Source organism: Notothenia rossii, assembly GCF_949606895.1.
Source record: "Notothenia rossii genome assembly, chromosome: 1".
Classification (NCBI taxonomy): domain Eukaryota; kingdom Metazoa; phylum Chordata; class Actinopteri; order Perciformes; family Nototheniidae; genus Notothenia; species Notothenia rossii.
The window spans coordinates 22,142,887-22,167,881 of NC_136912.1; the positions used below are offsets into that span (position 1 = coordinate 22,142,887).

General features: G+C 38.8%; 2 protein-coding genes across 16 annotated transcripts in view; one reads left to right on the forward strand and one right to left on the reverse strand.

The window, feature by feature from the left end:
* The window catches only part of LOC307013998 (uncharacterized protein), a 69,390-nt gene extending 66,828 nt beyond the window's left edge, over positions 1–2,562 (forward strand). For 5 of the 10 annotated variants that reach the window (XM_079641654.1, XM_079641655.1, XM_079641658.1 and 2 more), the window contains one exon: positions 110–610. In XM_079641654.1, the coding sequence (XP_079497780.1) occupies positions 110–235 (126 nt within the window). In that variant the 3' untranslated portion in view covers positions 236–610. The other 5 variants (XM_079641656.1, XM_079641657.1, XM_079641659.1 and 2 more) reach the window with 3 other exon arrangements.
* Positions 2,563–3,455: 893 nt separating this feature from the next.
* Positions 3,456–24,995, reverse strand: part of camk2d2 (calcium/calmodulin-dependent protein kinase (CaM kinase) II delta 2) — a 32,070-nt gene continuing 10,530 nt past the window's right edge. The window contains exons 3-22 of one of the 6 annotated variants that reach the window (XM_079668247.1): positions 19,353–19,412; positions 17,989–18,043; positions 17,065–17,130; positions 16,438–16,510; positions 14,757–14,859; positions 14,499–14,582; positions 14,208–14,302; positions 13,859–13,981; positions 13,572–13,655; positions 13,270–13,312; positions 12,061–12,101; positions 11,268–11,327; positions 9,644–9,688; positions 9,091–9,139; positions 8,626–8,724; positions 8,087–8,107; positions 7,621–7,696; positions 7,420–7,514; positions 6,104–6,332; positions 3,456–4,982 (exon numbers count right to left, since the gene is read on the reverse strand). In XM_079668247.1, the coding sequence (XP_079524373.1) occupies positions 4,979–4,982; positions 6,104–6,332; positions 7,420–7,514; positions 7,621–7,696; positions 8,087–8,107; positions 8,626–8,724; positions 9,091–9,139; positions 9,644–9,688; positions 11,268–11,327; positions 12,061–12,101; positions 13,270–13,312; positions 13,572–13,655; positions 13,859–13,981; positions 14,208–14,302; positions 14,499–14,582; positions 14,757–14,859; positions 16,438–16,510; positions 17,065–17,130; positions 17,989–18,043; positions 19,353–19,412 (1,505 nt within the window). In that variant the 3' untranslated portion in view covers positions 3,456–4,978. Of the gene's footprint in view, positions 4,983–6,093; positions 6,333–7,419; positions 7,515–7,620; positions 7,697–8,086; positions 8,108–8,625; positions 8,725–9,090; positions 9,140–9,643; positions 9,689–11,267; positions 11,328–12,060; positions 12,102–13,269; positions 13,313–13,571; positions 13,656–13,858; positions 13,982–14,207; positions 14,303–14,498; positions 14,583–14,756; positions 14,860–16,437; positions 16,511–17,064; positions 17,131–17,988; positions 18,044–19,352; positions 19,413–24,995 lie in introns of all 6 variants that reach the window. The other 5 variants (XM_079668243.1, XM_079668242.1, XM_079668245.1 and 2 more) reach the window with 5 other exon arrangements.

The window sequence follows — 24,995 nt, forward strand, 5'->3', positions numbered from 1 at the left end:
ATTTTATCTCACAAGCTTATGAAGAAGTACCAAGTATCAGTTTTTATGTTTTCATTATTAAATCATTCCAAATTAAATAAATGATGTTCCCTCCATTTCATGCCACCAGGCACTAGGTTATATAAGTGGTTTTAGCAGAGCAGAGCTCCCTCATGTGGTAGAGAGAGAGACTGTCAAAGAAGATGGAACGGTTGTCAGGAGGTGTGTGTGTTTGAGTGCACCCAATACAGTCTAGTACTGTACCTGCACCTGTTTGATTGTATGTGTGTGTGACTACTTGTATTTTGTGCTGTAGGTTCAACAGTTCTGCAGATAGTGACTAATGTTTGCTTATTTTGCTATCATTAACCACTTAGTAGCATACTGTAAAACTTTTTCTTCTATCATTTATTTTCTCTCCGATAAAAAAGCCAGAACAAGGATTCTGCAGCTTTAAACTAGCTTTCCTCTGCATGATATCACAATTGAATGCTGGATTTACAAAGCATGAAATAATTTTTGAGTGTTTTGTTTCTTAACCAGAAGATCTCTTTCCTGCAGAGCCTTAGGGTTGCATTTTTCGTCGAAACTGACCCGCCTTTGTTTGTTTGTTTGTTTCCTCTCCCTCTGTTCTCCCTATCTAGGGCCCGCATGCGTAAAGGTTGCACCCACAGGCGAACAGTCATGAAGGAGGCTGGGCAGCGCAAACATGTCCTTCTAGAGCAAGTGAACAACCCTAGAAAAGGGTCAAAACCAAACGACCTCCAGCAGCATCTCCACCAACTCTTTCACAGCTACTATAAAAAAGAAGAGGAGGACAACCATGAGAAAAAAGAAGAGAAGGAAGAGTAGAAGAGTGTGTAACCCTTCACAAGACCCTTGCTCTGCCCATGCTAAAGTCCCATCCTAATCCTATGCATAAGCCACATGCAATCCCAGTGTGCACCTCAAAGCTACCACTATCTTCCCATTTTAGTCCTGGAATATGATCATTTCATCACCATTTGTTTTGCTTTCATGTTCTGATGTTGTTTTGCATTTTGGTGACCAAAGAAAGCCTTCTGTAGTTTCCCTCATTCGTTGTACTTACCATGTCATTTGTATCTTGATGCTGTGGCAGAACTACATACAAAACACAATGAAAAAATAGGAATACTTTCACATCCACTAACTCACAAACCTCCTGAAGGTAAATACACTTTACCTGCAAAATACTGATACTATACTCTTTAAGTAGGTGCTTGGACTGAAAGACAATATCTCTCACACTGCACTGCCTCTCACAACCAGTTTCTCAGATATTCCTTACTAGAAAAGGATCTCACTCACTCACTAGCCTCTTGCTCTTTTGATTCAGATGTCACACAGAGAAAACCAGACTGTATCGACAGTGAAATGTACTGCTGCTGCTGCTGTGTTTTGTGCAGGCTATGTGTAATCTGTCTTTGGGAATTATATATTATCTATAATCTAGACATCACCGACATCAGTAGCTAGTAATTAATAATCACTAATGTAAAGTAGAGAAGGCATGACTAATCAACATCTGTCATTATGATCCTAGCTTTGACTGCTTTGTAATTCAATGGATTGCCCTTCTGCATCTCTATCCCTTCCTCATTGTTCTATCTTTCTGTGTTTTTATGTTTGGCTTTTATTTATTCTTTTGGGCCTTTTTTCCCTTAAATTCTTGTCTTGACTCACACTGTATGAATCTGTGAGTGATGTTGTTCTGTGTCTGTTTAAGTGTGAGCTAAAGAGATAGTATTGTCAGAATTATTATAGGCTTATTTTAAACTATGTTTTTCAAGATGTTTTGGTTTATTTTTGTTCTTGAGTTAATTTTACTAGTAATTTTCGATTACCAGCCTAATTAATCTCTATTTGCCACTGGTGAATACAATCATCATAGGCGTTTTAGAGTCACTTGTCTGATATGGCAATTGGTTTTGGTTTTATTTAATTTTAGATGTGAATAGTTGATCTTTTGAACACGTTTTGGACCAGTTTTTGGTAGTTGTGCTCTACTGTTTTTGAGTGAATGGGTCTGTGTGTGCCAGTTTCTGTCAGCAAAGAAAATAAACAACATTATTTTTACACTTATTTGCACTCCTGTATGTCAGGAAGGAGTACCTCCATGCTTTTTGTGTACAGGAAATATGGTAAAGTTAGCCACAGAGATAGTTTCATATTGGCTGGGCAGATGATCAATTAAACATGATGATACACAAGGCACACGCGCAATGAGGCAGTTTGACAGCTTAACCATACCATTATTCACAGCTCAGAGCATCGCTACTGTATGTATCTACAACATGTAATGTATTTATTTCACTCTCACTGTTTACGTCGTGATTTGGAAAATGTTCAATGCAAACTAGTGGAAGTTCACTGTGACAGGTATGCTTTTAATTTTGAAGAATCAGCATCCCTTTTCTGTTATGATGCCAGTTATATAAATATACAATGCATATATAAATATCTATAAGGGCATGTATTACTGTATCAAAATGCATAGAGACAAAAACGAAATGGCTGCAGTGTGTCTATGGCTGATAGAGAATAAAAGTCTACCAATGTAAAGCGGTGTTTCTTGTTATTTGTTGTGTACAGTATAAAGTACTGTACGACATGCACAGGCAGGGGTGAAATACACATCTTTTCTTAATAGAGATGTATCTCCTGCGCTGGTTTTCTCCATTTACGAGAAGTGCATTTTCATACACATTAATAAGGCCTATACGTTTTCATTTTTGGACATGAATGCAATCTAGTTTTTGTTGGGGACATTTTTTCCAAAGCCCATAACTTTGACCCAGTTTATCAGTTCATACTGTGTGTCTGAGCACACGCACCTGTAACCTTGGCTGCTGTGCTCTCAGTGTTCTGTCTCCCTGTTCCTGCCTGTTGGCGTCAGCTGATAGAGGTGTTATCATTCTATCTTGTTATGCACAATGTTGATTATTCTCTCTGAACTAGCTAAATACATGGGTCTGGGGTAGAGTTCTTCAGAATTTAAATGGCACTCTTTGACTTGTTTTGTGAATACTCCGGCCGAGGCTCCTAAATAAACCATCAGTGTTTGACATCAAAGCTCCAGCTCTCCCCATGTCTCCTTTTGAGTCGGTGACTCCCACTGCATTGCTACACAGACGTTTCCCCCACAGTTTTGTCCCACCACCTATCTTATTGCCACCAAAAGCATTTAATGATTCAGGTTATAGAAAGTTTAGAGGATCTATTGATAACTTGTACTGATTGATATTGTTAGATGTGCATGTGTTTTTTATATATATAAAAATCAATTTGAATAAAACTATCATGCATCTATATTCAACGAGTGTGTGAGGACTAAGCAAATATCAGAAAGAAATATGTCAATGAGTTAACGTCAAGTCAAACATCAGCAGATGCCCTCCACCTCTACCTCCAGGATAACACTGAGCATCCAGCAACACAAAACAAGGTAAAACTCATTCATTATCACACCTTTTAGCTGATTTATTTATTTCTTAAACATGTTAAGCCATCCTTTGCCGTGCTGGCAACAGGTTCAAACCATATAAGGAGTGGTGCAATGCATTGACATCATACGTTTCGTCAAAAGAAATGTTTATCATATATTCCCCTTACAAAAGAAGAGACCAATTGAAAAGAGCAAATAGTAAGGATGAAGAAGACACTGGCATTGTCCTGCAGTGGTGAGGAGGTCACTGGTTGGTAGAAGCACTGATCGCCAAGGAAGACATCCCAACATGTATTGGACTCCTTCCTCTGGTCTGACGGCTACGTTCTTTAATCCAATGCTCTTGTGACCCTCTGGATTTATAAGCCCAATCGTTAGGTTAACACTTGCCCTTTCAAAGGGTGGACTACAGTGCTATGCTATATCTTCATCCTCTCTGACTCCTCCCTTACAATTGGCAAAGTAGCACGCTTAAAATAATAACAATAATAAAATAACAAAAACCCTACATACAGTCATACAATACAAGTACAAACATTATGAAAAATGAGTTTTTTTTTCTTCTAATTCTTATACAAAATGTAAGGGGTGCCATTTTCCCTCCTCTTAGATATGAGGTTTGATATTTACGCTGGATTTTAACCATTACTGTGTTTTTGTTTTTACAACAGTTCCATGATACTGGAGGACATAAGAAACATTTGGGACAGGACTGATGCACAACATTAACATATGCAAACAAACAAGTCAGTGATTCACAAATCAAACAGAAGATATTATAGTTTTATATGATCTTACTTACAATATTCCCCCCCATGCACTACACAATAGTCTTGAATTTTCATATATTACATATATGCTACATTCTCTTATTTCTTATTTCACTGATATAAAGGCAAACATATCTCGATGCAAAGTGTAAGCTGCTCTGCTTTTCTTTACATTTAAATTAGTATTATAGATTGAAATTGGACAATTCAAACATTATGACTTAGCTCATAGCAAACATAAATAATAAACTGGATTTTACGTAAACTCTTAATTCCTCTGATAGCAAGAATAGCAATTTCAATGTTTGTTTTTATCAACAATCACAATGTATATACATCACCAGAACTAAAGCAAGCTCAATTTTAACATTCTGATCTTCCAAATGTTTCTGTATTGCACACACATAAATACACATAAAAATACCGAACTAATTTTTGGGAGAGGTTACAGTAGTAGATTTTTAAACATCTCTAATTTATATTTAAAATGCATACCAAAACATCTTAAAAAACAAACAAAAAGAATGTCAATATGCTCTTTTTCATAATGTTCAAATACGGTGTGCAGCCACCCGGTGGTGGTTTTCGACTGATGTCCATTAATAAAATGCCATTACAGTAAAATGTATTAATACTTGTATCCTGCGATGTCATGTCCTCATAGAAGGCTCAAAGGTCAGAGAGCAGTCATGGGTTGGCTAGTTGACTGCCCTACTAGATTTGCTGATGGGATTTTCTTCTTGGACCAAATGTTGATATTCCATTAACTGCAAAACATAGAAAGAGAGAGAGATCATACATGTCAATGTATACAGCATTTAGTTTCCTACAGAATATCATTCGACCACAATTCACAGCCGAAATTGGGAGATAAAAAAAGCAGGAAAGAAGGAGGGACAGCATTGAATAATAACATCAAAAGGCCAGGGAATAATACCATTGAGCATGCTGGCTTACTGGTATTACTTACTGGGAAAAGCCCTCACACACCTGTTGTGTAAGGGCTTTGTACAGTATATACTTCTTTTCGGGAATATGTAGGGGTTTACAGACTTTGCTTGTTGCACACTTTTATGATTCATTCATTTTTGTCCATGTTCAAGTTTGGGGACCTCAGTTAAGTTTCAGAATAACTGAGCCTTGTGTTTTCATGGACAGAGGGGGAATTTGGTTTAAAGAAGTGAATACATAAATGGGGTTACAGCTGTGCCTTTTTCGGCGTATGTTGGTCAAGAAAAATGCCCTTAAATGCCCCACCTTTGCAACCGACAGTTTCTAAAGATCAGCCTGTAAAAAAGAATATTTTCATAATAGCTAAGTAACAAAGCAAAGCTGGTCTGTCAAGCTTTGGATTATTTACATGTTGAAGCAGTGTACTTACTCTGTAGTATGGAGTGTGTTGTCTATTTTTCTCATTCTCAATTTACATGATTCAGCTGGAAAACTTCAATAAAATAGGTTTTCAGTCTCAGACCAAGTCACAAGTTCTAGTGTTAGCTAACTCTATCATTAGTTAGCTAGCTAACAAAATAAGAAGACTTTAGAAATCACAACAACATTTGAGTGTTAAGTCTGCATCATTTAAAATTCTGCATTGTGTGCCTTGATAAATGGATAGCTTGAAACCTGTCAATTCCATTTTAGTTAGCTACTTTAAACTTTAGGCAGAAAAATGTCACTGCCCTCTATGTTAAAAAGTGACTGTTGCACCTGATTTGACCACAAATTGATAGATAAGGTTGGGTGTAGGGGGAGCACACCTGCAACACTGTAGTAAGGTGATAATTTAAACCACTGGAGATCAACAATAAACAAAAAAATGTTTTTGTACTTTGTAACAATGTCTTTGTTACAAAGTTTCTGCTGTCGGTTTCTTACTGTCTCTTACTGGGAGGGGATGCTGGGCGAGCCCGAACGATGAAAGTGGATGTTCTGCCACTTGCCGTCACGACGGTGCCACACACGGGTCTCTTCAGACTGCATGGTGCGGGGCATGCCGTTGGTATCCATGTACTGGGTCAGTCGAATATAGGCAATGCACGCTGCATTTTCCCCAATTAGGTGCACGTGTGGGTTCAGGAGGATGGTGTGCACTGGCTTGTTCCCTTTGGACAGAGCTAGAAGAGAGAAACATTTATACAAATGCAATTATACTTTATTTATGCAGATAACCCCATTGAGACACAGGGTCTCATTCTAATAAGAAGTGTCACTGAGTATCATATTAAATGGTTATCATCATGTCACTCGGGTTTTGGAGTACTGACCCTACCTAGATTACTAACTGGTATTTAAATAAGAGGAACAAAAAGTCCCCAAATGTTGACGTTGGATAGTGGATAAGCACAGGCTCGCCAAGTGATTGAGGTTTCTAGGACATATCTGGTTTATCTGAACTATTTTTATCCTGACTAAGGACATTTTGCCATTTATAGCAGTCATTATTCATGTTTTGCTCCAAGGTTGCTCCATAACCACAGACATGTCTATGTAGTGCACCAGCAAACATGAACTTTTAACTGATTGGACTAAATGTTGATATAGAAAAACTATTTAGCTCATACCCAATAATTCACTACTCTCTATCTATCAACGCTTAATTCCTTTTACTGTGTCGGGGGTCTTCCTTATTTTCAAAATGTTGAATTTAATTACATTTATAGCATTATATATTATTGTTACCCCACCACTGCCTTCTTGTTCATCGCAGCATTTTCCCTGCACACCTGCTTCCTAACAACTGATTATGCTTCGGACCTGCCTTCACAGGATTTTCTTCTTGGATCATAATGCTGCATGCATTTATAGATATGGCTCCTGTGAGATAACAGTTATTGTAGTGTGTGAGCTATTGTAGTTAGTTGTTGATGTCTGCCTACAACATTTTACAAAATTTACACAAAATCTAATGCACATTTTTACGCAGTTAAAAAATCGAATTAATGGGAATTAATAATACGCAATCGTTCGTCCTTGCAAAGGCCAGACTTGATTTCTGAGTTCCTAGATTGGGTTGGGATCCAGCTGGCTACTTGCAATATTTGGAGCAACCCCCGACCCACGCTTATGATACATTTCCACTACTCTGAACAGCTTCAGGCCACATGCAACTGTCTACTGCAATAGTTAGTTCTTTGGCTGGTAGAAGCAATGATGATGCTGCCATAATCAGTTCTTTGCAAAAGTCATGATCATTTTTTTTACCATTTTCAAAGTAAAAGCGATGGAAGTCATGTCCTTCCACCAGGTTGCCCAGGGCCTCCGGCTCAAAGGAAGTTAGACCAGGATCACAAATCTTCCTGTTACACCAAAAAGGATAAAGAATAAGCAAAGGTTGGTAAACAAGACAGTACATATCATATTTAGATGATACAAATGTACAAATGCAGAAAGAAAGAAACTTACGCATAGGAATCAAAGTCTCCATTGTTGATAGACTCAATCAACTGCTCAGTAACTTTGATGATTTCCTGTTTGCGAGCTACAACAAAAGATCCCAGACAATTATTTACTCCACAAACTGATGTTAAAAATGTTATTTGTTACTGTATTTCAGGCAAATGTTGGTCTGTGTGCAGAAATCTGACATCAAATCAGGTTCAAATGGGGAATAGTCTACGAATTAGCAGGGGTTCAAAGTTATTAGAAATGGGTGGCACTCAGAAAAATTCTGCACACATGTTAGCTTTTTCATATCTTGTAACATAACAACAGGAAGCCTCCCATGACTAATAGTGATATCAGGCAGAACAATGGAAGATGACACGATTCATTTCAAACAACAAAGCTTGAAATCAACATAGACAAACCAATGCTCAGATGCAATTCTTTGCAAGAAAAGCAGTTTCAACTAAGCAAAGTTGACAGTTACCTTTATTGTTATTGGTGCAGGCTGGGGGATATTCAAAAAATACTTAATTTGTGCAACAAAAAAACATGTTAAATAGTAAAGAAATGTATAAATCAGTATTTCTCTTCCATTAGCTTCAATATTATGTGTAGTATGAGTGTGTGCGTGTGAGTCAGCTTTTTACTATGTGATATTTGGGTAAGTCAGAACAGAGGGCAAATAGAGGAGTGGGAAGACCATCTGTGTCTTCAAAACTCAAATATACAGCAGGAGAGTATCTTTTTCCATTTAAAAACTGAATAATAACTGGAATGGAGGGAGCAGATATTTAGGGGTCAAAAACAGAGGTTATATTTCACTGGAGAAGGGATAGTATAGGATACAATCTCTAACCATGAACTGTATCAAAAACCATTTTATCTGAACCTAGGGACATTATTTGAACATCAGGAACAGAGCATTTGAGTGATTTATAGAGAGAGAATTGTTTATTCAAGGATGACAAGGTAACAAGAGGGGAACAATACAGGGCATCTCCCCCTCACTGCCGAGAGACTTACTCTGAACTGAGGAGGTCGGAGTCAGTCTTGAGTCAGAAATCTGTGAGGAGCGGCTCTTAGAGCTCAAGATACTGCCCACTAAGCTGCCCAGACGAAGGGCTGTCAGTGGAGGTATAGATGTGTGTGTGAATGGTTGTTGGGTGTTTGTTACGATGGGGATGTAAATAAAGGGCATTCGTGTATGGCACAATAGGAATTATTTAAAAAAGAACAACAAAACATAAGAAGGGGAAGAAAAAAGTAGAAAACAGAAACATTAGTGAAAACATAGGGAGTTCAAACTCAAAAAGCTGATGCGAGGGAGTGCTCGATAGAAAACCAACAGGGCGGACTGCATTTAGTGAGAGGAGATGAAGGCCAGACAGGGCCAAAGGGATGACAAATATTGTTCTTGCTGTGCATTTTAACTGCTTTGCAAAAGAGAACTGAGAGTAAGTAAGTAAATCAAAATCAGGCTTTCCTTACCTTTTACATCGTCATCCTCAATGGTGGTGTTGGCACTCTCAATGGACTCCTGCCAAAGAATGAGAACATACAGAATTTGAATGTGCAATGTATGTATCAATAATGACGTAGTACATCTCATATTTGATATTTAAATAAGTGTTGAAATATAATTCATATTTTTGCAAAGTCAGATTTTACTTTACTATAACACGCAATGTGGGGACAATTTGTCTTAATTTTCTTTAATTGTCAAATAGCTGAAAGGAAACAAGAGTGGAGATAGTAGAGTAGAGAGCAGAGTAGAGTAGAGTAAATGAAATGCAACAAAAATCCCCGGCTGGGCTTAAATCAGTTTACATGGTTAGGGTCTTAAACCCCTAGCCTAGGCCACCAGGGTGCCCTGATGAAAATCATTTACAAACAGTTGATTGTATAAGAGTACAAGACGTGCCGTTTAACGGTTGGTGCACTTTTGTTACTAATTGGCAGTGGAAAATATCTAAAGGTACAGGAGAAAACGTATTTCATATCAATAAATGCATCTAACAAAGAGGTGGTTTTATTGCAATACCTTGTTTCCATCCACAGGGTTGTGAATCACAGTTGTCTGTGGTTCCTAAAGGGAACACATTACAAAGAACTTGTGAAACAGAAAAGGTATGATGATAACGAAACTGTTATAGGAAATGTTCATTTTCAAAACTTAAATTGTATCCATCTATCTATCCATCTAACTATCCATCTGTCTATCCATCTATCTATCCATCCATCTATCCATCTATCTAACTATCCATCTGTCTATCCATCTATCTATCCATCTGTCTATCCATCTATCTATCCATCTGTCTATCCATCTATCTATCTGTTTATACATACATCTCTTCTATTTTTCTTTCCCCTTGCTTTTCATTCTTCACCCTTTTCTCTCTCCTCCTAAATTACATGTCTCAATGTATTTTTCTGCATTTCTCTCACCAGCCCACTAAAGTGTCCTGCCTTGGTAATCAAAAGTCTGGGCTTCTGCTGAATCAATCCTTATGACCCGCTCAGTCCTTTTAATCACTCTGCCAATTACACTAGATTACAACATCAGCAGCCTGTATATCTCTGTGTGTGTGTGTGTGTGTGTGTGTGTGTGTGTGTGTGTGTGTGTGTGTGTGTGTGTGTGTGTGTGTGTGTGTGTGTGTGTGTGTGTGTGTGTGTGTGTGTGTGTGTGTGTGTGTGTGTGTGTGTGTGTGTGTGTGTGTGTGTGTGTGTGTGTGTGTGTGTGTGTGTGTGTGTGCATGCGCGCGTGTGTGTGTGTACATTATGATAGAGAGAGAGCGAGAGAAGGCTTGAGAAAGAGAGAGATGCCATGTGCCTGTGGTCATGCGTAATCTTCTTCACAGCAAATGGGGGAACAGAAAGCCTTTGACATCATGCAGAGCAACAGTCATGTGGCCTGACGTAGACAGCCAGTCAGCAGACACCATGCACCAGCCAATGAGTGACAGCCAAAACACTTAGGAAGGTAGCATCATAACGCAACATCCTCACACTCCAACCATGCACAGACAATCTACTCTGTGTGAGTAGCAAACCCTGGACGTACTTAATACTTTAAACGCACAACTGAGAGCACCAAGGTACATGTATGCCATATAGAAGAGCACATGCATGGTGAGAGAGAGGGGGGGGGGGGGGTGAGGGAAGAGGTAGAGGTTGCTCCTTATTAAATATTTAAAAACACACTCCAATCCAAAGGTGTGTGTAAAGGCTTATTGTTTCAGCAACATAAACATTCTATGTATGCTCCATGCATGCTAATTCAGATGATTAAATGAAAACATCAATCTGAATTGTTAATAGTTGATTCTTTATGGGTAGCTGTATCAAATATGCTGGAGCAGCGACATGCAGTGCAGCCTTAAAAGCTGAAACACACTATTTCAGGGATAGCCTGAAATAGATAGAGTGAAACAGATGTCTTTAGCTAGACATCTGTTCCACTCATTTTATTTGATTTATTCCTATACACCTGGTTAAGAATGTAAGTCTTCTCAAGCAAGGCGGCAGCAAACGATACATGATCTGAGCCTGTTTTAAAGGGTGAACCTGTACCTCCTTCACAAAAGGGTGTGTGTGTGTGTGTGTGGGGGGGGGTATTAGAGGTGTTGTGGATGAAGGTGCGGGTGTAGGACAAGGTGTGTTAATACCAGAGTAGGGGTAGGGCCAGTTTCTTTAGGACTGGTCACTGTGTTGGCTTTGTTGTTGACCTGCAGGGGGCAGTGTAGAGGGGATATGACACATACTCACTTTTCAGACAAACATTTGTGCATACACACTTTAACACACACACTCTGGCTATGGTTCACTCCAAAGAGATCATCCCAACTCATGTGTCCCATAGATGTGATGTTACCGAGTCTAACATTGTAACCAAGCGAGACATCTTAATCAAATCTGTGTTTTGTATAAAGAACACTTAGCAGGAGGGTAGTTGTATTGAGTAAAGCTTTACTATAGACATATGCAGAAGCACAAGAGCTTGTTTAAACTAGACTGTTCTGAAAAAAAAGTATTCAAAGGGAAACTGATTGTGTTTCTAAGGTGCTAGACTTATGAGAATACAAGCAGACTGTAAAACTTGGAGAGATAAGAAGACAATTGTTTGAATCTATTTTTGAATAAACCATGCTGTCCGATAAGGTAGCAACCTACAGGTAATAAAACATGTATTCAATGGCCACATAAACTGTGCCAATAGATTAAACTGTTATTTATAAATAAGTAAATGTGTACTTGTCAAATCATTAATTGAAGGAAAAAGGAGATTAAGCTAAAAATATAACAACCATTGCCCCCCGCATGCAGTGACTCTCCCTGAATGGTAATGTCATTTTGTGCACAATGCATAGTTATTATCTGGAAGGCCCTTCAGACACTGAACAGATTGAGCAAACAAATGCATTTAACAATGCATTTTGTTCACTGAGCAAAGCAACCCACCTTTACAGCATCTGCCTTCTTGTTGAGCAAACTCTTGGCTGCTGCAGAATGAAAGAAATAGACAAAACGTCAGCAGGAGAGTTCACAAACAGAAGCCTGAGGCTACACTAACATGCAGCAAGCATATCAGTCAACTGTGCTTATCTTCAAACTCCAGGTGCAAAATCCAACTGCAAGATCCATAATGCAATGCAACAGATGCTCAAATAACATCTTCATTTATGCAAGTCAGCCTTCCTACTAAATACTAATTCACATGAAGGGCTGAAGGATGGGTGTGTATTTAGGATGTGATGATAGGGGTAATAAACACATCTCCAACAGACCCACACAGCATTTTAAGTATACATTTGCGCTCATACACATGCACTTAACCACTAGCACCCACACATACAATCCCACCACTATTCTCTCTTTGATTTACCAAGGCATAAAGAAACCCCAAACACCGGATTGCATAAAAAAACATGCTGTATCCTTTCTCAAAATGTCATTCTTATCTCATATTGGAACGTTTGCAAGCGTGAGCTCCAATTTATTCTTTTGAATACCAAACACTTTACCTCATGCATATGTGATTTGATAGTAAAAGAGTAAGTAAGGCCTTAACACCAAAACTATTTAGTTTTGCCCACACCCACATATTTTCTTGTCATTCTAAGAAATCTTACCTCAAACGGAAACCACAATCCAAACAAAATGAGGAAAACAAATTGAAAAAAGGAAAAAGAATGATGAATAAAAGACACAAATGCACTAATGCATTTTACTGTAGAATGAAGAAAGAAAGCAGGCTATTGAGAGCCAGAGAAAATAGACATAGGTCAAAAGAAATGCATGCAAAACGGTATGATAGAACGATTAGAGAGATAAAGAGAGGTGGCTTTGTTTACCAACAGCACCTATGTGCCAAAATAATAATTGTTCAACAAGAAAAAACAGACTGAAGGCATAAACAAATAGGTTTTAAAGAATCTATTCTATATTATAGTTCAATAATGCCACATCGCATATGTTTTACCAAATTTGTAGCGAATCTGACTTTATTTTCTCAAAGACTAGAAGATTGTTTTTGTGATGACGATAACCAAACTAAAACCAAGAGAAAATGCTGAGAAGTATTTGAAGCCTCCTGTTTCTATAACATAAATGTCTTTAGTTTATAGGATATATAACCAGGTATTGAATACCAGGCTCAGAGAGACATACCTGAGAAGTTTCTTGTGACCAGCAAGGTGGTCAATATGGCTCCCTGCAGTCATAGAATATTTGGAAGAAAAAAAGGGAGGAAGAGGAATAGTGAGAAATAGGGAGATTGATTACAAGCTCACAGCAAGAAAGAAGAGCACAGCAAAAGGTCAACTTGAAGGTCTTAGAGAAGAAGTCATATTATACTCAAGTTACTCTGTAAAGTCTTGAGTATGGAAGACAGAGAGAGAGAGAGGGGGAGAGAGACATGTCTAGATGTATTCTAAATAAATAGAAACATGAAGGATTGCCAGAACACTCACCTTGAGTTTCCTCCTGGCGTTGAATTTCTTCAGGCACTCCACAGTCTCCTGCCTGTGCATCATGGAAGCTACAGTGGACCGTTGCTGCAGGAAGGAGATGAGAGGATTTGAGGATTAAGGGAGAATGGAAACAATAGATGGCAGGATTGTAGGCATTTGCATTTGTGGGCAATGGGACTTTGCTTGTTTGTACAAGTTGGATCATTGATGCTAATGAGGCATCTGACTGTGAAGCAGCTTATTTGAGTGTTCTGCATATCTGTAATTTGTGTGTGTGCGCCACATACGCAGATCCAGGGATGTTTGAGGGCCTCTGCGGAAGTGATGCGTTTACTGGGGTTGATGGTTAGCATCTTGTTGATCAGATCTTTGGCGTCAGGAGTGACTGTGTCCCACTCTGGGGATGGGAACTAGTCAAAAAGAAGACAGTGTAAAACAATGACGTAGAAATTAATAAGGAGAAAATATAGCGTCATAACTCGTGTATTCACTTTTTATTTTAACATCCTTTAGCTGAATTAATGTCCAACAGCTGAGGAACTCAGTAGGTATACAAATAATGTAATCATTCAAATGAATTATTAAAACCAATACAATGTTAGTTTTCATTTGTAATGTATATGTATGTGCACTTACATCATAAGCTCCAGCCTTGATTTGCTGGTAAAGGCGGTGCTGGTCCTCATCCCAGAAGGGAGGGTAGCCCACCAGCAGAATGTATAATATCACACCTGAAAGGAAGTGACATGGTAAGAAAATACCAACATACTGCAGGACTGTACACAGAACAAAAGCATAGTATTCCCTTATATTTAAAACTCCACACAACATAAAGCTGCAGTGTTGTTGCAGAATGCCATAAAGACTTTAGCTTCAGCATCAACTTCATTCAAACAGCTGCACTGAGAGAATTTGAGTGTTATTTACCACAAGCCCACATGTCCACTGGCTTCCCATATGGGTCTTTCCTCAGTACCTCCGGAGACAAGTAGCCCGGGGTGCCGGCAAAACCTGGAGAAGTGATATGGAGGGGGGAGGAGATGTGGAGTGGTAGGCAGGAGTGGGCAATTCAATGACTGGGCTGTTTCGCAACTAAATGAGTGATTGATTGATTGATTGATCAACTGGTTCTTTGCTTGATTGACCAACTGATCCAGGTTGAGAAATGGATGGATGAATACTCACCAAACCATGCCTGCTGGTCCCCCTGCACCTCGATAGCCAGCCCAAAGTCAGCCAACTTGACCGCCGCCCCCTTCAGCTTACTGGCCAATAGAAGGTTCTCAGGCTGGGGGGGGCGGAGTCAAACAGGTTAGAGGTGAGAGGTCACACGCTCTGGGAACAAGCTGCCCACAGACACAGATCTAAAATCAGATTAGCTAAATCGAATCCTAATACGAACTATTAGGGGTCAATGATGCTAAACTGCTCTTAAATCAGTGTCTGAGGCAACTCCCGTTCTGCCACACAAATGACAGAGAAACAGAAATGTGCACGGGACCAAATCTCTACGTGACAAAGGACATGTTCCACCCTGGAGCTGTGGACTTGTGCCCAAAATCTCATGGATTCTGAGAGAGTGAATTTGTAGCAGACATGATGTGCTCGTCCACAAAAACATCAATCCACTGTTAAAATCCATGAGTGGGAACAAAGTGCACACTGCAGGGAGAAGGATACAGGAGGGAGGTGTGGTGTAACAGGAGACGTGGGTGTAAAATCAAGGGACTCAGTCACATATGGGTAACGAAAAACACACACTGCACACTAGCATTATTTCGCACAACTATAAATATATGCAACGCTTAAACACACTCTCTAACACACAGACACACACAAAAGGGCCCAGAAAGGTCTTTGCTGACCTAAGGCCAGTTAGATAGGGTTCTCTAATGAATAATACATTTTCTAACATTTAGAGACTCTAAACACAGACAGCCTTTGAGAACTCACTTTATGCCAGAAATATTACTCAACAGAACACTTACTGACAACTGGACAACATCAACATACTCATTTACATAATTATGAATAAATCCTTCCGATTATAAAGTATTTGAAAACTTAACATCACCCCAGAAAAGGACAGCTCCTCTTATAAAGTCTGATTTACTACATGTTTCTTGCAGTATACCTACATATGCACATTTGAAAATATTTGTGAGCTCTCTCTTCCCTTTTCCTTTGACATAAAGAACATTCTTTGGAGCTTGAGAGAATAAAAACTATCATTAGAATATTCATGACCTTAAAAAATCTTTCAAATCTCAACATTATTTTATCATAATTATGCAAATGTGGATCATTCCGGAGGTACTGGATTGTGATTGCTCCTATTGCTGTCACCATAGCAATGCACGCAGGGTACTACGACATCACATACACAAACATAAAGATGCTAGCATGCGCTATGCAACATCAGGGGCAGTATCAGATGAGGATACTTGTTCTTGATGTTGACAAGACAGGTATTGAGCCCAGAACATATACTCAATAAGACTCTCCAATATGAGCCTTAAGCCTTTGCAGTTTGGTATGTCTTAATCTTATTCTACATACCAGAATTGCAGACTATTTTAAAGCTGAGGTCAAGGTCAAATCGTCTTTATTAATTATTCAAAACGTGTGCTTCTTTACAGGAAAGATGTAATACTTTGGCAAATAATGATGCTAATATGTTTTCCTACACATGAACATAAATATTGATTTTAATTTATTCAACTAACAGATTGTAAAATTAAGAAAAATGTCTGGACGCTAAGGGTGAGGGGTGTAAAGGGAATCACTTTGCCTTTTAGAAAGTTGCCATCTGTTGTACACAGTCAGGACTGAACATGGCTGCAGCAGAGGCTGCGGTCATACAAACCTTCAGATCTCTGTGGACGATCCCATTAACATGGCAGTGCTGGACACTCTCGAGGATCTGCTGTATGCAGTGGCTGAGTGCCGGAGGGTAATGAACAAGCACAGGATTGTCATGGAACAAATGGAAGGAGAGACAGAAAAGGATAGGAAGAAAGGCAGAGAAGAGAAGAGGAGCTGAATTAATTGACAGTATTAGAAGAGGAAACATCACTGGCAATATATCATAGTCCCCCTCATAAGGCTACTTATGTGTGAAGCTGTTTTCTTGACAGGTTACAGTAAGTCATTTTTCACAAGATTTGACGCATTACATTACATAGACAAACCAAGTCACACCAAGGAAACAGATACACACACACTCTTTCTTTCCCTTTCTCTCTCTCTCTCTGGGGAAGAAGTATTTTAACACAAAGCTGGCAGTGTAAGATAGGTTATGTATGATTAATACCGCAGGCTATATGTCGTTAATCACCTTTATAAATAACTAGACAAGGCAGCTGTATCGCACCCCTGAGACGACCATATGTGAAACACACAAATGTAGCATATACACACCCTCACCACCAGTTATAGACAGAGATGCATAATGGCTGCTGTGCTCAGCACTGTGTGTGCGTGTGCGTGTTACCTGGCATCAGCCTCACTGTAGTACTCCCTGGCCACGATGTCCTCGAAAAGCTCTCCTCCTGTAACGCTGTGGAGGAACAGGGAAAACAATACAGCACATGTTTCCGTCTCTGTAACAATAACTGCAACAATCGTTCTTTTTTTTTTTTAAAGGTTTATACTACACAGTTACCTAAATAACTTACAACACACACAGCTTTAAGCCCATCCACCACATTCACACGTCCATATGCAGGAGGAAGTATATAGGTCAGGAGCCTGTTGCTGAGTTCAAACACGGCCTCATTAGAGCAAAGAATAACGCATTACTGAATTGAAAAAAGTTGGCGAAACGTTTAATTGCTGGGCTGTGGAAAATGAAAGGGGTATTGTTAGTTCAAATTAAATATAGTTTACAACCTTGACCTGACAGTTGAGAAAATGACTACTTCTCACTTGATTTATTACCCCAGTCAACATTACTTAACAAGTTTTTGGTTCCAATTACTAGCGTTAAGTCTCTCTCAATACAGAATGATTTTCATTTTGTAAATTATTGTCCCATTTAAAGTAAAATAAACGATAATATGCTTTATGGCGGGATACCTTGTAATTGAGAGACCACACGAGTGTCCAAGGGTGTTTTGCCGGTAATATCTTATTCAGCAATTCGTTTGTACTTAACATTACTTCTGGTTCCGTACAAACTCTACGCTTTGTCAGTAGTCCTTGTAACTGTGTCCTTCTAAAATGCAGTCTTTTTGTGCAATTTGGTTTACTAAATCAATAGTTTGCTACAACCTAGCTAAAAGGACTACACCAAACACTAGGAAAGGATTTAAGAAAAAAATGGTCCAATCCAATCCATCTTCACTAACATTTCTGTACACAATGTTACAGTGTGTATGTGTTTGTGTGTGTGAGAGAAATAGAGTCTGTAACTTACAGATCAAACACCAGATAGTGGAAACCCTCTTCTGATATGCTTTCATGGAGTCGTACTGTTGAGGAGATCAAAGAAAAATGGGAAAAGAAAAACAGACAAAAGAAAAAGCCAGATGAAACCAAAAGCATTCAATACTGCCGCACAAATACTAGTACCAATTCTTATCATTCACATTATCCTTTGTGTTGCGGTTCGTCAGAGTTGGTTAGTTGTCAGGTGTATCAGAAATACGGTGGTAATATGTAACAAAGCAGTGTGGAGCATGTAAATCATGAAAATGAGTTTTCAAAGCAAAGTATGTTGTAGCCCTGCTTAATGTGATGATTCATGTTGTAAGGAATATATTCTCAAAAGGTTTTTTAGCACAGTTCCATCGCTACAATCACGGTGATTAGTTTAAATACTGGAGAACAACTAAGACTTAAACCTGTCCTATAAACAAACTCAAGCCAAACTTGAGGCTACATTTCCTTTTACAAATAGTTTACAGTTGATCTATGAAACCAAATCCAAGAAACAAACCTGTACTCATACAGTTAGCTGTGCGCCATTTAAATCAGTGAACTATTTAATGATTACAGCTTTAAATCTAAACTGGCATCTGAGGGCTCAACATGGATTAAGAAGGAATATAGGATCAAATCCTTGGCTTTTTTGTAAATCTATTCAAACATTTAATATGAGAAAATACAAATTCTGGATTTGCTTCAGTTGTGGCTTGGCAATTGATAAAAATGATGTACTGTTACAATCTCAATATACTATCCTATATCTCTTTCATATGATCTGTTTTTGCGCATTAATATACATATTCATTTTTCCATATTGACGGATATTAACATTGACCAAACAAGTGTATTGTATCTTTTGCTCAGTCAAAGTCAACAATGCCCATACATCATATATTGTCTTTGTCTACTTTTTTAAGATTTCAAAGGTTCAATCATAGGTTTCCTCAAACTTTGTAAAAGCAGAAGTTAGCGTGAGAAACCGACTTGAATCGCAGATGTGGCGGAAAAAATGATAGTGAGGAACAGAAAGAACATGACTGGATGAGTGTGAAAATAACAAAGGATGAGAGACCGGTTCTGTTGAGGTATAATGAGGAGGAAAGAGTTTAAAGGGTCACTGGTGTATGGTTTTCTGATGATTCAGCTGAGAGAGCACACAGATGGATCATCATTAAAAAATATGTGTGTACGGACTCACACACACACACGCAGATAAACTTGTCTCTCTCATAACTGTGTCTAAAAGATGAATAGCCATAGCAGGATTCACCAGAGACCTGAACAAAATATGTGTTTCCGTTAGTATCAGTGTGTGGACTGTGCATATTTTAAGATCGAGGACTCGCAGCTCACCGATGTTGGTGTGCTTTAGTAAACGACAAATCCTCGCCTCTCTCTCCAGCTTTTGATGATCTAAAAGAAAACAGAGGAGATACAAACACAGAGAGAAACAGAGACAAGTTATTTGGAATACTCTTTACTGTTCCCTGCTATGATTGGCTTTGAGAACCATCGAACATGAAGTTGGCTGCAAGTTAGTTTTGACTCAGTGGAGGACCGCGCAGTGTTGTCAGTGTGTGTTTGTGTACGTGATATTCACACCTCAGCATGTACTGTACGTGTTGGTTGGCCGTGTGACAGCCCTGTTCTTTTCTTTATTAGAACTGAAATGCTTGATACAAATAATGTGACCTGAGTGCTTGATTCTGTTTGACAAACAGGCATATTACAGTCGACAACAAACAGAGTGAGCAGCCAGTGCATTCATTTTGACCCCCAGTGTCAGGCTTAATATAAGCTCCAGCTTGCAGGTTCCTTTTGCTGATCAAAATAAACATGCAATGATACAAACATTTATTAAATAAACAGTTTCTGAGGCCAAACTCAAATCTAATGATCATTCGGATACTTTTTCTTGCTCTAAACATTTCTTTGTTCACTTACAGCAGACTTGGTTTACTGGGATGACAGTTGTTAACATTAACATTTTAAATGGGTTTCAGTTTACTTCCTGTCGCACTGAATGTGAAGGTCAGTAGTACATTGACTCAAGCTGTTGCCTGGCAATGTCATTCCGTTGGAACATTCTATATTGAGAGGGTCGCCTGGTGTGGTTGCATATCAATGGATACCGACGCTGTCAGGAGACCGACGCGAAGCGGAGGGATCTTGACCAGCATGCAGAATTGTCCCTGCATTACAGGATTATGTATCCATTACATTATAAGGAAGCTTGATTGGTAAGGTATAGTGGATTAGCCAAAAAAACAGATCATGGGAACTGCAATAACTGATTAGTGGCTGAGGCAGCCTACAACTAGTTATTAACACTAATAAGGTATCTTCTTCTTCAAGCAAAGTACTGACATATCACATTATATGTCAAATTATGTTTGGAGTTGTCTATCCACCTGGTCCAAGTCTAATATGTACTCTTAATTAGCTCTGATTTTGATTTCTACACACTTATAACTGCATTTTTGACAAACAACAACATAGGAGCAGAGAGAGTGCGCCAAAACGGAAAAAAATGGCCGGCCAGAAAACCAAAACAATTAGCTGGAACTCCCATGAACGTTACTTCAACCGAAAAACACTAAGACACAGTATGCTTTATTTTTGTCTATATTGCATGCATTCTAATCAACAGCAAAACACATGTCTTCAATGAGAGACAGAAAGGAAAACAGGTGTAAGGTTTGTACTCCTGAGCCTCAGCAAAAATCACACCTATCTCCTCTATGACACCAGACTGATTGTATCTGACTATGACAAACAACAAGTGACAACTCTTCCTGTCATAAGACACCAAAGACCAGTGGCTCTAAACCGGAAGAACTGAGTAAGAGATGCAGTCGTTATAATGAGTGTTGCAGCACGGCGTTAAGGCGACCCATTTCAGCTTTGCCTCGGGACACGAAGTGCACGAGCATGAGAGGGAGAGAGAAAGTGAAGGAGAGATAGAAGAGCAGCGGGTTCAACTTTTTTTCTACAGTTAAAATAGGACGCCTATTTTTCACTCTCATCCATGTCTCCTGCCTCTGCTCTTCTTGATGCTATGGAAACTGTGGACTCAGTGCCGCTAAGGAAAAGACCAATAAAGAGCTAGAGGCAGCGTGTTCCCTTTATAGACACAGGTTTCTCTTTGGTTGTGTAGGTGTACTGAATCTACAGTATAGTAAGTGACAGGCAGACACATAGGCACACCTAAGGCCGCAGTATACTTTAGACCAAATGGAACTTGACGCGCTGTCCACTGAGTGCTAAATAAATGTCAGTACAGTACAGTATGTTCACTGTGACTGAAAGACTGTTCATCAACAACAGGCGCAGTGAAAGACATGAAGCAAGTTAAGAAAAACAACAACAGTGAAATGCGAAACAGATACAGCATGAGCCGTGGCAGCACTACATTCCGAGATAAAATACAGGAGCAATACGTTGATTTAAAACCTATTCTGGTATAGTTAGTAAAAAGTAAATAACAAAAAGCATAAAATGCAATGGTTCATTTCCTCCCTAAACCATGGGCAAGGATGTAGATGTGTGCCAATCAGCTTCATGATCTAATTAAAAAAATCAAATAAATGTTAAAGCCCAATATAACAAATCAAAAGGGGCTTTACAACCGTATGCCAAACTAAAGGCTTTAAATTATAAACCATCAACTTAAGTTGGAGAGGTGGCAAAGGTCTAAATAAACAGCAGATAAACTGGAAATGTGTCCACATAGGACAAAGGTTATATAGCACAATTAACCATATGTTAGTAAAAAAGCACCTTCAGGGTTGAACTAGACAGTGTGAAAAGAGGCCTGCACATGCTGCAACAAACAGACTCCAGTGCTGCTTTTCTGTGTGGTCGCAAATCGGCCATATTGCCTGTGAGAACAAGCCAATCTAAATGTTGTTTGAAGTCTATTGCCAGCTTTACAGACGAGCACAGCAGCAGAGAGGCAGACAGGCAGCCTGACAGACAGAGCCAGAAACAAGGGCATCTCAGCTATTATTTCATTATTAGCAGCCCCCTTCGAGCAAGGTCACTAATCTCTGAATGACACATAATCTCTCTGGCTCTCTTTCAGTCGTACACATACAAGTTCATACTATATTTGTATACAAAATGTTTGTATAGATAATAATATACATAATGAATGCATCATCTTTTGTAGGTTAACAGCCAGATATATATTTGAAAACATACTTATTGACCTACATAATAGCTCAACTTTCAAATGTATCGTGACGGCGTTCTACAGCAGACAAATTATTGGAAAGCAAACAGTACTCTGTCGAAGTTCAACTCGGTCCACATTTAGCCTCAAGCTCTTTTCCTACTCACTGTAGAAATTGTATCTGGCAGCCCACATAAATACTTCATACACATAAAAGAATGTATTTATTTTTGAAATGTCTATCCTTTTTATTTTATTTTTAAAACTGTGAAAAGATATAACAGTCCTCAAGAATGCATTTAAAGCAGGACTTTCCTTATATTCAGATGTAGTTTTAATCAATGCAATGTTTTTACAACTCTTTTTAATGGCAGAGATGCCAAATGCAAGAATCGCCCATAAAGAGTTCAGTAAGTGGTAACTTTGCTCATATCATGCATTTGGACATCATTAGGCATTTTCTGTTAGTAAATCCTTTTCATACCATCTTTCAGTCACTGACACATTTGAAATGCTCATAAATTGTAACAATTTCAGGTAAATAATTTAATGTCAGTTAGACAAACAATGTAATTTCGAACTGATTGATAAATGCTTTTATCTCAGAATTTTAAACTAAAAGGTGATGGTTTTTTGCTGTTTTAGGCCTATCTTGTTAACACTTCATGACAAAGTTGTGTCTTTTGAAAACAAAAACACATCAAGCAAACACTGACTGAAAGGTGAATACTAAGGTGGTCAGGTAACATTAGTTCAATATTTGCCTGCTGGAACTCACTGTACAATGTAAATCAAATAACAGCCTAACCCTTTCTCATCATTTTCCACCTCCGATTTTCTTTCACTCTCTTTGCTCTCTCCCTCCTCCACAGGTAGTCCACCTCCCAGCCGGCTGGACATCTGTTGTCTAGCAACTCCTGCACCAATCAGAGCGTCAGGCCTCTCCTCTCCTCTGCAGTGAAACCAGCCTTGCATGCAAATGGCCGACATCGAGAGTTCACACACAACTATCAAACTACAGACAGAAAAAAGCTAAATTAACTAAGTTGTCCTTTGGAGCATTAAAATATTTAACCATAACATGCCGAGCGCTCACTGTGAACATGTATTCAAAATACAATTATGCTGTGAGAAGGATTTAGAAATTTAGAAATGTCCTAATTCTGTAAGAGACTTACTATGAACAAAATATGATACTAAACACTCTAGCTTGAATCAATAAAATGGCAAAGAAGTTGTCAATACCTAGGTGAATGTTTTGAAATATGTGAAAGCATTATTGCCTCATAATTATCCTGGTCCTGTATATGTGGAGTTTGCAAGTTCTCTCTGCGCAAACTTAAAAAATATATGCAAGTAAACACTGATATGTATGAATAGAGGTTTGATTGTCTGTATGTTAGCATGGCAAAGATTGATGAATGAATGGACTAGAAAATGACCTTTTACACCTTCCCCTAACCATTTTCTGCAGCAGTCGCCTGAAATCTGCCTCAGTCATTGCCTGACGACAATGAGTTCTGACTGGCTGACAAAAATGCTTTACAATACTTTATGTACCTGTGTGTGTGCAGGCTTGAGCACTACTGCCACAGCTACTGGAGAGAGGTTTTTTGCTTACATAGTTATAACTGACAGCAGCATTCTGCATAATGTGAAGCCAGTGTGCAGATAAATGTGAAGCTACCCCAGTCAGCTGTAATCATTCAGGCTTGAGCTGCGTGTCTGAATGTCTTTATGTATGTTACTCTGACCAGCAGTGAATTACTATTCATATATAAAGAAAGACCAAGACGGTTGGTGATTAAGAAGTAATCTGGACGTTTCTGACGTTTCTTCTGGTGTTGGATTTCGGTTTTTCTTTAGTAAAAAATTACTTTTCTTATAGGTTGTTAATATAGTTAAATGTTGCATGTTGTTAATAATAGTTTTATAAAGGCCCATTTTGCTTATGGTAATCACAAAACCGTGTCAAAAGCTTCTCTGGTAATGATATATTGCTATAAAATTGAAATAGCAAATTTTAAAAAGGACACAATCTGAATGGAAACACAGCTCTCATTTAAGTTGACTTAAATGCAAAGTCAGCATAGGGCTGCAGGGACACTGGTGGGCTGTGTCTCTGTCAGCTGACATCCTGCATTTCTGGTGTCATAAACCATATGGTTTCAAACAAATTATTTTGTGGCATCAGCATTGCAAGAATGCAGCCGTCTCTCTTGCCCAGATTAGGATTTCACACCTCATACCATATTAAGGACGTCTATTTTGGATAGTCAACAGCGAGCATGACTAAGTAGAGCCTCTTTTATTTCAACTTGAAAACACTTTTCATATTTAAGAATTATCTAAGATTCTGCTGACATTCACATGAGTTCTTTCGAGACAATCCTTTTATTTTACATTTCCTGGGAGGGTTTCTTGGAAATGTTACTGCACAAATAATCAAGTCAATATCTGCCAGAAAAATAACACGTGGATTTATTTGGCAAGTCATTAATAAATGTGCCACATCATTTTGTATCTGTTCTTCTTTTCACTGATAAAAAGTCCCTTTCTGTTCCCCTCGACAGCCACATTCCAACTTTCTCAAAATGTTGCCATTTCCCCTTTGTTCTCAAAATGAACTCTGACTTTTCCCTCCTTTCACAATCACCTGACTGACACACCCATCGAAATACCCGTTTCCACTTCCTGTATGTGCTTTGCCTTACCATCCGCACCCACCTGCATCAACCATTAGCCAACCTGCTTCCCATAGTTTCAAATCAAATCAATCTCCACATGTAACGGCCCGAATCCCTCTTCCTTTTGATTAGCCT